The sequence below is a fragment of the Adiantum capillus-veneris genome, chromosome 25 (assembly GCF_014529385.1).
Source record: "Adiantum capillus-veneris isolate H3 chromosome 25, ASM1452938v2, whole genome shotgun sequence".
NCBI lineage: Eukaryota > Viridiplantae > Streptophyta > Polypodiopsida > Polypodiales > Pteridaceae > Adiantum > Adiantum capillus-veneris.
Genome location: NC_140955.1, coordinates 73610055 through 73622251, shown reverse-complemented (window position 1 = coordinate 73622251; position 12197 = coordinate 73610055). Strand labels below are relative to the sequence as shown.

The window sequence follows — 12197 nt, the reverse complement described above, 5'->3', positions numbered from 1 at the left end:
GTAGTGACCAAGAAAGATCCTTACCCTTTGCCTTTCATTAATCAACTTTTAGATGCAGTGGCTAGCTTTGAAAGCTAGAGTGTCTGTGATGGTTATTCAAGATATTTTCAGCTTATCCTTGCTCCTGAAGACCGGAAAAAGACTACTTTTATTACGTCATGGGGTTGTTTATGCTTTTGCTGCCTTTCTTCTGGGTTGACAAATGGGCCTGGAGCTTTTGAAAGAAAAGTGGACTGGGTAGGTCCTTACCCCGTTCCTTGGGAAGTTTGTCAAAGGATTCATAGATGATTTCTGTGTATACAGTTCAAGGAAAGAGCATGTTCAAAAGCTTGAAATGACTTTTGCAAGGTATGATGAATGAGAGGGTCAATTGAACCCTAAAAAATGTCATTTGGCGCAACCACGGGTGAAGCTTCTTGGACATGTGATTTCAGAAAATGAGATTGAAGCAGGAAAGTGGAGGCTTTGTTGTTGCTGTCATCTCCAAAAGATAACAGACAGTTGGCCGCTTTCATACAAAAGGTTAAGTATTTGTCTCGTTTCATACCTTTGGCATCACAGCTATTGTATCCATTACAGCAAACAGTTAAGAATGATCCCTTGGAGTGGTCTCGTGATTGTGACGATGTTTTTGACAGAATCAAAGAAGTTTTGAGTACACTACCCATTATGCAAGCTCCTGACTGGAAAAATGAGTTTTATGTCAACCCATCAGTGGGAGACGGTGCCATTGAAGCTATGTTACTGCAAAAGGGGAAGGAATCTCAGTATATGAAACCTATTCATTATACTAGCAGACTCCTCATGAAAAAGATTACTCTGAAATTGAATTGGTGATGACCAATATGGTTTATGCTTGCACACGATTCAAACATTACTTATTGCAAAAGTCGTCCACTTTTCTCACCAATTATTCATTGCTTCCTCAGCTGTTCAATAATTCGAATATATCAAAAACAGTGAGAAATGGGTTATTAAACTCCAAGAGTTTCAGTTCACCTTTTAATTAGAAGAGAGTACTCGGGCTACTCTAGCAAATTAACTCACTTATAAAGATACTCCTGTTTTGGTTAAGAAAAAGGTAGTGCAAAAGAAGAAAGTCGAGACTCTTGCCATATCTGATGCTTCACTGTTATATTTTGATGGCTCTTATCAAAGAAGTCATTATGTTGCTTCGTGAGGCATTGTCATTTATGATGCACAAGGAAAACTTATAAGGAAACAAGGGCTGAAACTTGATGCAAAAAGTAACAATGAAACAGAATACATGGCTCTTGGAGGTGGTCTGCACATCTCTTTACAGTTGGGAATTGGACGCTTACAGATTAAAGGAGATGCCTTGTTGGTCGTGAAGCAAGTATTGGGAGTATAGAAGAATAAGAATCCGAAACTGAAGAATTTATGCGTCAAGGTGAAAAGTTTGAAGCATGGAGTTTGCAGCATATTGAGAGGCCTCAAAATGAAGAAGCTCATGATGCTGCCCAAGAAATGATCACTTCTGTGTTTGTGTTGAAGGCAAATGCCCCTTTATATCATGAGAGGGAAGTGTTATCAAAGGAGATGAATTTTCTGTTGACAGGTGTTCTACCTGAAGGTTTACCATCCTCCAAAAAGTATGCTTTTATAAGAAAAGCTAGAAAGTACAAAGTGCTTAAGGATGTCCTTTACATGAAAGGAAGTGATTTGGTTTTGCATCGTGTGCCCTGCAAAGAGAAAATCTACAAGATTTTGGAAGAAAATGAGGGATCTTGTGGAGGCCATTTTGCCATGAAGGTCATGTTGCATAATTTTTGCAAGAAGGCTATGTGTAGCCAAGCATTCAGCGGGATGTTAACCATTGGTGCAAGTCTTGTTTGCCTTACCAGAAGATGGGAAAGAGAATTTAAAAGCCCAAATTACGAAAAACAATTCTAGCTTTTGATGTGTTTGAAAAATGGGGTCTTGATGCTATTGGACCCTTACCCATGACTAGCAAAAGGAATGCTTACATTTTGATAGCAGTGGATTATTTTTGTCACGATGGTCAGAAGCCAAGGCTATCAAATACATTACCAGTAAGGAAATGGGAAAGTTTGTTTATGAGCATATATGCTGCAAATTTGGTGTGCCACTAGAGCTACTTTTTGATAGAGGACCAGGATTTAGAGGAGAGTTGCTTGATTTCTTATGCGAGAAGCTCAATATACAGCACAGGTACAGTTCTCCTTATATCCCCAATGCAACGGTCTCAATGAGAGGTTCAATGGACAGTTGGTGAAGATCTTGACAAAGCTGACCCAGACACATGGGAAGACTTGGGATTCAAAGTTGCCTTGTGCATTATGGGCCTACAGAACTGCAATCAAAACGAGCACAGGATTTTCTCCTTACCACTTGGTTTATAGCAAGGAAGCTTTATTGCCAATTGAAGTGGAGATTCCTGCACTCAGATTGTTGTCATCGGGAGATGAAGAGCAAACAAATACTTGGCAGAAAAGATTGTTGGATTTACAATGTTTGCAATTGGACAGAGTTTTAGCTTTGAGCTACTATGAAGAAGTGACAAAGATGGCTCAGCTAAAGGCTAATGAATGCATACAAGATAAGAGAATTGAAAAAGGGTAATCTAGTGTTGTGATACAAAAGTAAATTGGACAATACCTTTCAAAGAAAGTTTCAAATCAAGCAGGAAGGTCCTTTTATTGTTGTGAACAAGTTTGATAATGGCACATATCAGTTAGCAGATTTGAGTGGTGCACAGTATAAATATCGTGTTAATGGTTATAGATTGAAGAAATATATGGCACGTTTGATGAAAACTGTGACAAATAAGATGCTATCAATGGGACTTGGAAGTGACCATGTAAAACTTCATGTACAAAGGTGTGATTTTGCTAGGCTTGGGTGCTAATGTTTTGGGTTGTTCGAGTCTCCAAGACATGGTTTTTAATAAATATTTTCAACCGTGCTTTATAGACCGTGAATCGGACTTGTACATCATGAGTTATGAGCATCCGAAGTGGGCGGTCTCAACTTAGAAAGTGATTGCGGATGCATGCGACAAAGGCAACTGGGCCAACTTGATGATTGGAATTAGAAATGCTAAGGTTTGAGAATCCTAGAAGTAGCCAAGGACTTAGGCTCCAAGCCGTGTGTTATAGTGTGTCATTCGGTGACCGGAGCAACAAGTTATGCTTGGGGGAAGTTTGTCCGAGAAGCTCTCTTGCTTTGAGGAAAGTCTGAAAATTTGTGGGACACCAAGGGATTTAGGAGGATTGAGGAGGAGGTTGCCATGTGGCGGGGGGATTATTTCACATGGGAAGGGAAAAGTGGACAGTTGGGGGGTATATAGCCTAAAGGGGGAGTACCCTTTAGGTGTATCAATTGGAGAGAAGCTTGGCTTGATGCGCTTCATGGGCTCGTGGACTCTAGGGGAGAGTGGGGCGCCTTTTTCCGCCTGTTCACACTACCTGCCCAAGCCCTTGCCCTCCTTTTTGGTCCTCTGGACAAAGAACCCCCTCCCATGTGCACAAGGTCACCGACTTGGGCTCCAAACTTTACCAGAAGAGGCCAAAAATGAGTCAATTAAAAGGAGACCCCAAAAGGCCATGTCGGCTGAGAAGAGAAAAGAGGAAAATTTGATTCAAAGTGGATAAAAAAGCCCCTTTTTTATAGCGCAACAATTGCACAACTTCCAGAGAGCTCATTACCTTCCGGTGTCTTTCTTCAAGTTCATTCCCTTGGAGAACTAGTGCGAGAGATACACCATTAGACTGCCATCACCGTTGCAAGAGCATTGTTTGTCCAAAGAAGTCTCAACCATGCAAGAGCTTATGGACCATGCTACGGTCGGCTCAAACTTATGAAAGGAAAGCTAGAGTTCACTACGCAAGCAACTCTAGCAAGAAATCAGAATTCCAAGGCAACAACGAACCAATCCCCGAGAATCCCGTGAAAGTCAACCTCAAAGACTATGATTATGATTCATAAGGACGCGAAATTGAAGCCGAGTTATCTACTGGACAAACACATAAAGTGGTTCCGCTAATTACGGCTTTTTCATGGGATGCCATGGACAAGCCGATTTCCACATCTTAAAGTTGGGCAATTGTGACGTTCTCTTGGGCACCCTTGGCACGACAAGAATGACGCGACACTCCAAATCCGGAACCGTACCATTACCCTGATGCTGAAGGATAAGCCAATCGTCCTCAAAGTTCGGTTGTCCAAACAAAAATCTAAATGAATAATCTAGATGTTTTGTATTTAGATACGTCTGAACTTTGTCAGAGAGAGCACTATTTGAAATTTGTTTGAAATGGATTGAATCCGTTTTAAACCTGTCTTGGTGCCGATTTGACTTGTTTGACTCTGGTTTTAAATATTGGTTTCAATGATTGGTGATTTACTCCCCGGTAAAGTAGTGAGAAACATTGTTTGATAATGTATGAACCTCGGAACGACGCAGATAGGAAGCGTTTTGTTGTATGCTCAAAAACCTCAAAACGACGCAGACGGGATGCCTGGGGAGCGTTTTGTTGTACGCTGGAAGACCTCTAAACGATGCAGACGGGATGTCTGGGGAGCGTTTAATTCTATGCTTGAAACCTCCAAGCGACACAAGCTGTGGTCTCGGAGTCCTTTGAGCTCATGGCAAATTTCTAGGTTATTTGTCGGGATACGGCAGACCATCTGTCTCAGGATAGTGCTTAGCGGCGGCATTCATTGTGTCTTCTAACATGCATATGTGAGGATTTGTGTTGCATTGTAATGTGCCAACCACTAATTTTCCTAATTGGATGTTGCCTGGGTATGTAATTTTAGTGCATCGAGACACCTATTCAAGATCAGCGTGGTCTGGGTGTGATGGCTAATTTTGCTACGCCGGAATATCGGACACGTTTCTTGGATCTGCTTACCACCTCGAAAGTCGACTTCCAGTCCAAATAACCAAGAAATCCGTTGGTTTCCTCTTCTTCAGAGAGTGCTTTGTCTTTCCTTAACCAATTCATCTTCTTTTCAAGAGCTTTGTCAAACTCTTTCTGCGAGTACAATTTCCACTTTTCTGCACTCGGCTTTTCTTTCGGCTCCCTTCCCGCTTTGATAGGAGAATCGAGGCCTCTTGCCATCTCAAATGAATCTCATCAATGAGATAATTCTTCATATTTCGGGTTCCAGGAGTACTTCATTAATCTTTTCACACATGTGTCAACCTACAGTTGATGTTTGTGCTCTGTTTGGTAAAATTACCCACCAAAAATTTGCCTAAATCTCCGTTGGTTTCTTCAATTCCCGCGTTGGGTTTCAACTTTTCTTCATTCCCCGCAAAGGGGTGTCATCTCTGTCGAATTCTTCGAGAGAACCCATGTGTGATGCAGAAGGGATCGGATCCTCCATAGAAAATAATTGTCCTGAGCTCTCATACCACTATTACAGGCTTGGACACTCCAAGTGAGAAATCAATAGCAACACACCACAACGGAGTTCAGAGCGAAGACACACTAACCCCAAAGACTGGCGCCCCTTCCAATATTTCTTTATTATTATGCTCGCAAAGTACAACTCCCAAGGTCCAACTCTCTCCAAGACTCTGCGTCTAGATGCTCCCTGAGAAGTGGGGGCACTTATAAAAGCAAAGCCCCAAAAGCATCAGGTTCAAAAGCATTGCACCCCCATAAGCATCAAATCCAAAAGCCCAACGTAAACTACCAAAAATCTGCCAACGCAGATTATGGAAATCCGTACAGCCTGCCACGTCAACAACAACACAATTTTCGGAACTTTGTACGATCGGCCACATCAGCATGTCAGTGCGATTTATGGAAATCACGTCTAGACGTCAAGCTTCTGACACTTTGGGTTTAGGCTCCTCAGCCGGTGCTCCATAAGTCTTTAAGTCAGTGAATTAGGACTTTTAAAGTCCTAACCCCTTTTTAGGCCCCTTCGACCACAACTTTATAAGTTCTTCCAGTTTTCAGTTTCCCTTTGTCCTCTTGGCCATTGTCCTTCCAATTGGGCACGCCACCTTACCAACTTGTAACACAGGCTCCTAGGCTTGGGGGAGAGACTCTCTTGGCTCTATGGCTGGAAGATGCCGCTCTCTACGCTCGCTTATGCATGAGTATGGCTTGTGTCATGTCATGTGTGTAAAATGGACCCGGCAAGGGACTAACACACCTCTCCCTCCCTACCTACCTCTCCACCCTTGGTTCCCCATGATGATATGATGTATCCATTTATGGGGAAAAATATCAAAAGAAGCCAAAAGGAAAATAGTCAAAGCAATTGAGTTAAATGCTATATTTCTTCGAGAGACCTGTGTAGTGCCTGGACAGCATGTCAAATTTCACTTGCTGACAAAGACACAAGATGATGTGGAAATTAAAAGTGACCCCTTTTGCACTTGTTCTTTTTTTAGGCAAATAAGCTATTTTTGGCACGTAAGCATCTGTATACATTCGAATATTGGGTCTTCATACAACTCTAGGCAGCCAATGTGACAAATTTTGGTGCATCTTTATCATGTACTCCACAACTCTCTCCATGCCCATAACCTTGGTGGGACGTGATCTCGACTTAAGGGTAAGGAGCACGTAAGGTGTTTGCGTCTTCGGTTGGTGAAATTTTGTACGAAAATGCTTTTAAACATTTTCAACTCTTTCCAAGTGGAGAGAATAAGGCAACGGTCACGCAAGGCATAGTTAAGTTACTTTTAATGATAGCTATGCCTCCTCCATGGTCACGCGTGCACCGATTATTTGTCATATATACTATGCAAGACTCTTTTGGAAAGGATATATCAATGATAGCATACAATCAATCATGAGAATGGTATCGAAGCTCAAACTGGCCTTGCGAAGCCTACACAAATCTGCCACTAGCTTTGTCCACGTCTGGTGGTGTAGCCAAACCATCTAGTCCAGCCCTCATAATAAAAACGATATAAAGTATCTACAGTACGAACCCTCCTGTAACAGCTCATAAATGCCATGGGACTCTCGTTTGTTTTCTAGTTCGTCAGGACAGCATTTTACCCTCGTTAAAAAAGATTTTTCCTGGGCTTTATTAGTGTGTACACAGTTTACTATGTCCATTTGGCCTTGGTTCTTTGGTTAGTAGTTACCCATAGTCTTTCTAGCTTTATATGCTTTTGGGGTTTAAATCCTTAGTCATTGTGAGGAACACCTACTGTCAGATGGTCCTTTATATGATTATTGATGTCCTCCTGCTTTTGGTCAACAGAACAAAATGAAATAAAATGGAATGTTTATTTACGTCTGCAAAAGTCCTAAAAGACCTACGAGACCAGAGAAAGGGACAGGCAGCCAGGCACACAGACAGCAAGAGGTGCATGAAAATGCTCATTGCTTACCTTTTCCCGATTCCAACTAAGGTTTGGTTCTGAGATACTTCGTGATGTTGACTCCATTTTCCGGTTGTTAAACAATGCAGAATTCTCTTTTTGCAGTGATGGGTCCAGACTCGTTTCACGAATTTTAGCAGAATCAACCAATTTCGGATTATTGGAATACCAGTCCTTCGGGTTCCTGTTGAGTGATGGCTCTGAAGCTTGCCTTGGAGGAGGGCCACCCATAATCCTATGTAATGTACTATCAAGTGTCCCTATGAACTTTCCAACAAGTTTTCCAGTGGCAGAATTGAGATTGTACCCACCCTGTCAATGGCCATCAACAAGCACCTCAGAACATAGAAAGAAAATGGCACAATAAGAAGGTGGCTTGCAGAGCAGATGCTAAACAACCTGGCAATGTATGCGCAACCGTTCCTCTAAAGCCACAGCAGCTTGCCTACAAAACTCAATTTCTGAAGTCCGCCCAGCATTCTTCAAAGCCTTTGAGACAGCCTGACAATATCTGTCAAATCCAGGACGAAGAATGCATGCAGACAATTAATTAATACACGCACACACACCATAGTCAAAACACCTAATAGACCACTGACCTTCGGGCCTCTGAAATTTTCCCACCTTCAACCAGCATATATGCATACAGTAATTTGTAGGGTTGAAATGGCAAGAGAACGAATTGAGGATTTCCAAGGGCTTTGGCATACTCATACAACTCCGTCCTCTATCAGTCAAAGACAAAACGTAGGTAGATTGTATTTGTGCAACAGTGCAGACATACATAATTTACGAGGATAAAAATATGCACGTGTGTGTGTGTGTGTGTGTGTGTGTGTGTGTGTGTACATATATATGTACACAAACATATATATGTATGCCCAATTAGCATACATGCGTTTTGTTTGAAAACTTGCTACTAGTATGTGTAGGAAACTATCTGAAAAATATTGTGGTAGTATCTGTCATTGAGATTAATGTTTGCATCCCATTCCACCAAAAGACCACCCAAAATGCATAAACTAATGATGTAAAGTCAATTTCAATCCCAAGATCAGCATCATTCTCTGCTTGTACAACCCTATAAGTAAGTGAGCCATACTACACTTTCTAAATGTGCTCGCTATAACTAAATTCAACCATGAGATGGATAATCCTAGACTACATAAGTCTAAGAGTAACCTGCAAAATGTCTTGACATATTAAACAATCTCAAATAAATATTCACAAAGTTATACGTACATCTGAAGCTTCATAGATCACCATCATATGTGGAACTTGTGTGAGTCAGTTTCCCCTTGAGTAATAGAGAACATAAGATAAACAAATGTGTTTTTGATCTTTTGCTGGGTCGAGCAGGCTCCAATTCAGCCCCCACGACCAAGGGATTGATAGGCTGAAAATAGCTTATTAACAATAAAATGCTAAGAGGTGGTTCACGCGGCAAAACACCTATACGATGAAATGATGTCCTATGCAAGAGAGGGTATGCAACTATGACCTGCCTGGGCATGCACGTCCTGCATGCTAGGTCCTACTACAACTAATGTTGGACTGTAGCAGAAGCATGTCCACGTAGCGCAAGTGAAGTGCGCCTTTGACATCCCCCCAATTAAAGGTGAAGCACAAGTTACAACTACCGAACTTCTATCTTTGGATGCTTTATGTTCTTCTAATGCTATAGATGCATAACCGATGAAGATTCCTCCAAACGGGTGGATACTGCGGATGTAGGTTTGGTGTGATGTAAACACCGACCATACGAGTTACTAGGTAGACGTACTACTGTCACGGAATACCAGCCTTAGTGCTGACTCTGCCTGGCAAGCAAGTACGACCACTCGAATAGTCCTGTCGTGAAAACATGGCGGGTAAAGCTGAAAGGTAAGGGTGCTCGGAGGTATTTCTAAGGATTACTTGTCGATGGAAGTGGATGCACGCTACATGCCAATGCCAATGCAGAAGAGGGTTAGGGAACCTTGCACCAACTCCTCCTATATCCACGTACGAGGCAAGTAGATCTTGGTACTCCAGATCTAGATTTTCGTGTATTCGATGTCGATCTTCCTTCAAAGACATGGCGATGAAGACGGGAGTGCGCCCAATGCACGATGGACTAAGGGTGGGAGTGGCTCATAAGTCCAGGATCGGGACACAAAAATTTGTTCATGAAAAAAACTAGGAGAGGTTTTTTGGGTTCTTGGTTCTGTTTGGGTTCTTGGTTCTGCTTGGGTTCTTGATGGATCATGGTTCTTCCCTTGAGTTTACGAAGCTGAAGCACGCACAGAGCTCCGATATCAATGTCAGGTGCAGCGGAAGTGTTTAAGGATTTAGCTCGGATCTAGTACTCCGCACAAACACAAGGGACACTTTACTTCATCAATTTCACTTCTACCGGTATCATCTTCCATGCCAAGATTATAGTCATAAGGAGGAGATGGAAGTTGTGCTGAGATATATTCTTCTTGGAGGCCATTGTAAACTGTTTCTTCATAGAAATAATCAAATTGATTCAAATCTCCATGAAATACAGCTTCATAGTCTTTAGTAGCTGGTCTGCATTCTGGACTGGTTATATTCCATCTAGGCTCTTATGAGTCTTCATCCCAAGCATAATCAATTGTTGCAAATAATCGGAAGATGATACCAATAGAAGTGCCTCTACATATGGAAAAGGATGAGCCCATGGGAGAAGCCTCTACTAGTGCTCCACCCATTCCACCAACTCCCCAATTTGTGCAAGGCATTAGAAAAGTAGGTGATTTCACATTCAATAACATTGATAACTTGGAACATGTTAATATCATCCTTGTTTTAGAATATATGCCCAATTGGATCTATCAGCATATATTGTTTGGAAGAATGAGGCAACAAACTATTGTGGAAGTGACAATCAACGGATTCACTGGCATTCTAAAGTCATGGTGAGAAATGCTTCCTCAAGAAATTAAAAATGTAATCTTACGACCTCTTGATAACAAATCTACAATGATCGTATTAATTGAAGGAATCTACAAAGAGTTCATTGGACATCGGGAAGATCAATCAAATCTAGCTCTTCAAGCTGTTCATGAAGCACAGATATGTAGTATCTCTTCAATTTGGGATTTTTGTATTTACTGTTGAAATCTAATCTATAAAGCAGATAAATATCATTCTGGAGAAATTAAAGCAAAATTCATCCACAAATTGGCAAAAGCAATAACAAAATTACTTTTGGAGAAATTACAAAATCAAAATCTTGATCTTAGTCAGCAACACTAGGTGACATCAGTCAAGCTCTCCAAATAGTAATACAAGAACTCTGCATCCAGAAGCAAGCACAGAAAGAGTTGAAAAACTCTAAACCTTCAAAGAAGTTCTGCAAGCAGAAGTACTATAGCAAAGACTTTGGTTGTGCTGATTCAAAGAAGAAATGTGTCTGCAAGGACAGAAAGAAAGAACCCAAGAAGAAGAAGTTTAGAAGAAAACCTAAATGTCGCCTTTTCAGGAAACGTAAGTCCACTTCTTCTAAAATTGGTAACAAATGCATCATCTGTGGCAAAACAGGTCATTGGACTTCTGAATGCCCCGAAAAGAAAAAAACGGTGGCATTGAAGAATTTGATCCTTAAAGATGATTACAGCTATTCAGAGCTTTCCCCCAATGAAATCTCGAACTTCGAATTCATTATTACCCAGTTCAAAAGCGAAGCCTCTTTTATAGCAGAAGATTCTTCAAGCTTAGATTCAGGATTCGAAGATTGTCCTATAGCGCTCAATATGATGCCTAAAGAAAATTTCATGCCGATACCCTTTAATCCTCACAGATGGGAAAAGTCTATTAAAGACAAACATTTTTCACGAAGATACGGGATTAAAGAATCTGAAGCAAGTGATTCAAGTCCTACTTCAATGTCTATCAAATCAGGTAAGAAAGATTGATCTGAAATATCAATCTTTCACATGCAGCTAAAAGCAACTCTTAAGAAAATAGAACAAGCTAATGCACCAGCATCAAAAAGAATGGTAATACCAGCCTTGGCTAATAAAATGAAGATAAAGAAAGTCAAAGAGAGTAAACCTTTCTTTGATAGCAGTTTTATCAGTAATCTGGTAAGTGAAAAAGTCAAAGCTAAAAGTGTCTTTGATCTATCACTTGGAAGAGGATCCTCCTCTTCATCAAGCTCAGATTAAGAAGATTTCTCAGCCATGGTATCAACATCCCGGCAACCCATTCCTTTCTCTTATGATGGATTCTTTCACAAGGAAAAAGAGCTTAAGCAAAGGGAGGAACTTCTTGCAAAACAAGAAGCACTACTCAAATGGAAAGCTAATCTTCAGATTAAAGAGCATACTCTTCACTCTTTACAGCAGGGTGAAGGGATATATTGCGTACAACAAGAAACCCGCTCTCAACCTCACTTACATCAGCAGAACCTACAATCGGCATATCTGCAACATCTACAACCAGCGTGTTTGCACCAACAATAGGTACAACTACACCACTAGAAAAGCAGTCACCAAACGTAACCCCTTTACCTCTGAAGTAATTCAAAGGCTTAAAGAGTTACTAGCTTTGCCTAACAAACCAAAAGTGCAGTCAACAAAAGAAGTGTAAAGCCCAAAAGAATTATTAACTGTGTCTAAGCAACAAAAAGATCAACCACCTAATGAAAAATTTACAGATTTACAAAGGGCCTACTTTACAGAACTACCAATGGCCAACGAATGTCAAATTGGCAATAAAGATATCCTACCACCAAAGGAGGATATCATGGTAATTGGCAAAACTCCTCTCATAGGAGAATCACATCCAGCTTCTTCGAAAAGAGAATCATGTCCAAGCTCTTCAGCCAATAAAGGTAAAGAGTCTC

The 12197-nt window shown here is 41.0% G+C and overlaps 1 protein-coding gene across 4 annotated transcripts in view; it reads right to left on the bottom strand.

Annotated features, from left to right (window-relative positions):
- LOC147425101 (protein transport protein SEC16B homolog) overlaps positions 1–12197 on the bottom strand; it is a 147542-nt gene that overhangs the window by 45300 nt on the left and 90045 nt on the right. For all 4 annotated transcript variants that reach the window (XM_086499765.1, XM_086499762.1, XM_086499763.1 and 1 more), the window contains 3 exons: positions 7942–8069; positions 7742–7853; positions 7352–7654 (listed from right to left, as the gene is read on the bottom strand). In XM_086499765.1, coding sequence (XP_086355891.1) covers positions 7352–7654; positions 7742–7853; positions 7942–8069 — 543 coding nt within the window. The remainder of the gene's footprint in view (positions 1–7351; positions 7655–7741; positions 7854–7941; positions 8070–12197) is intronic.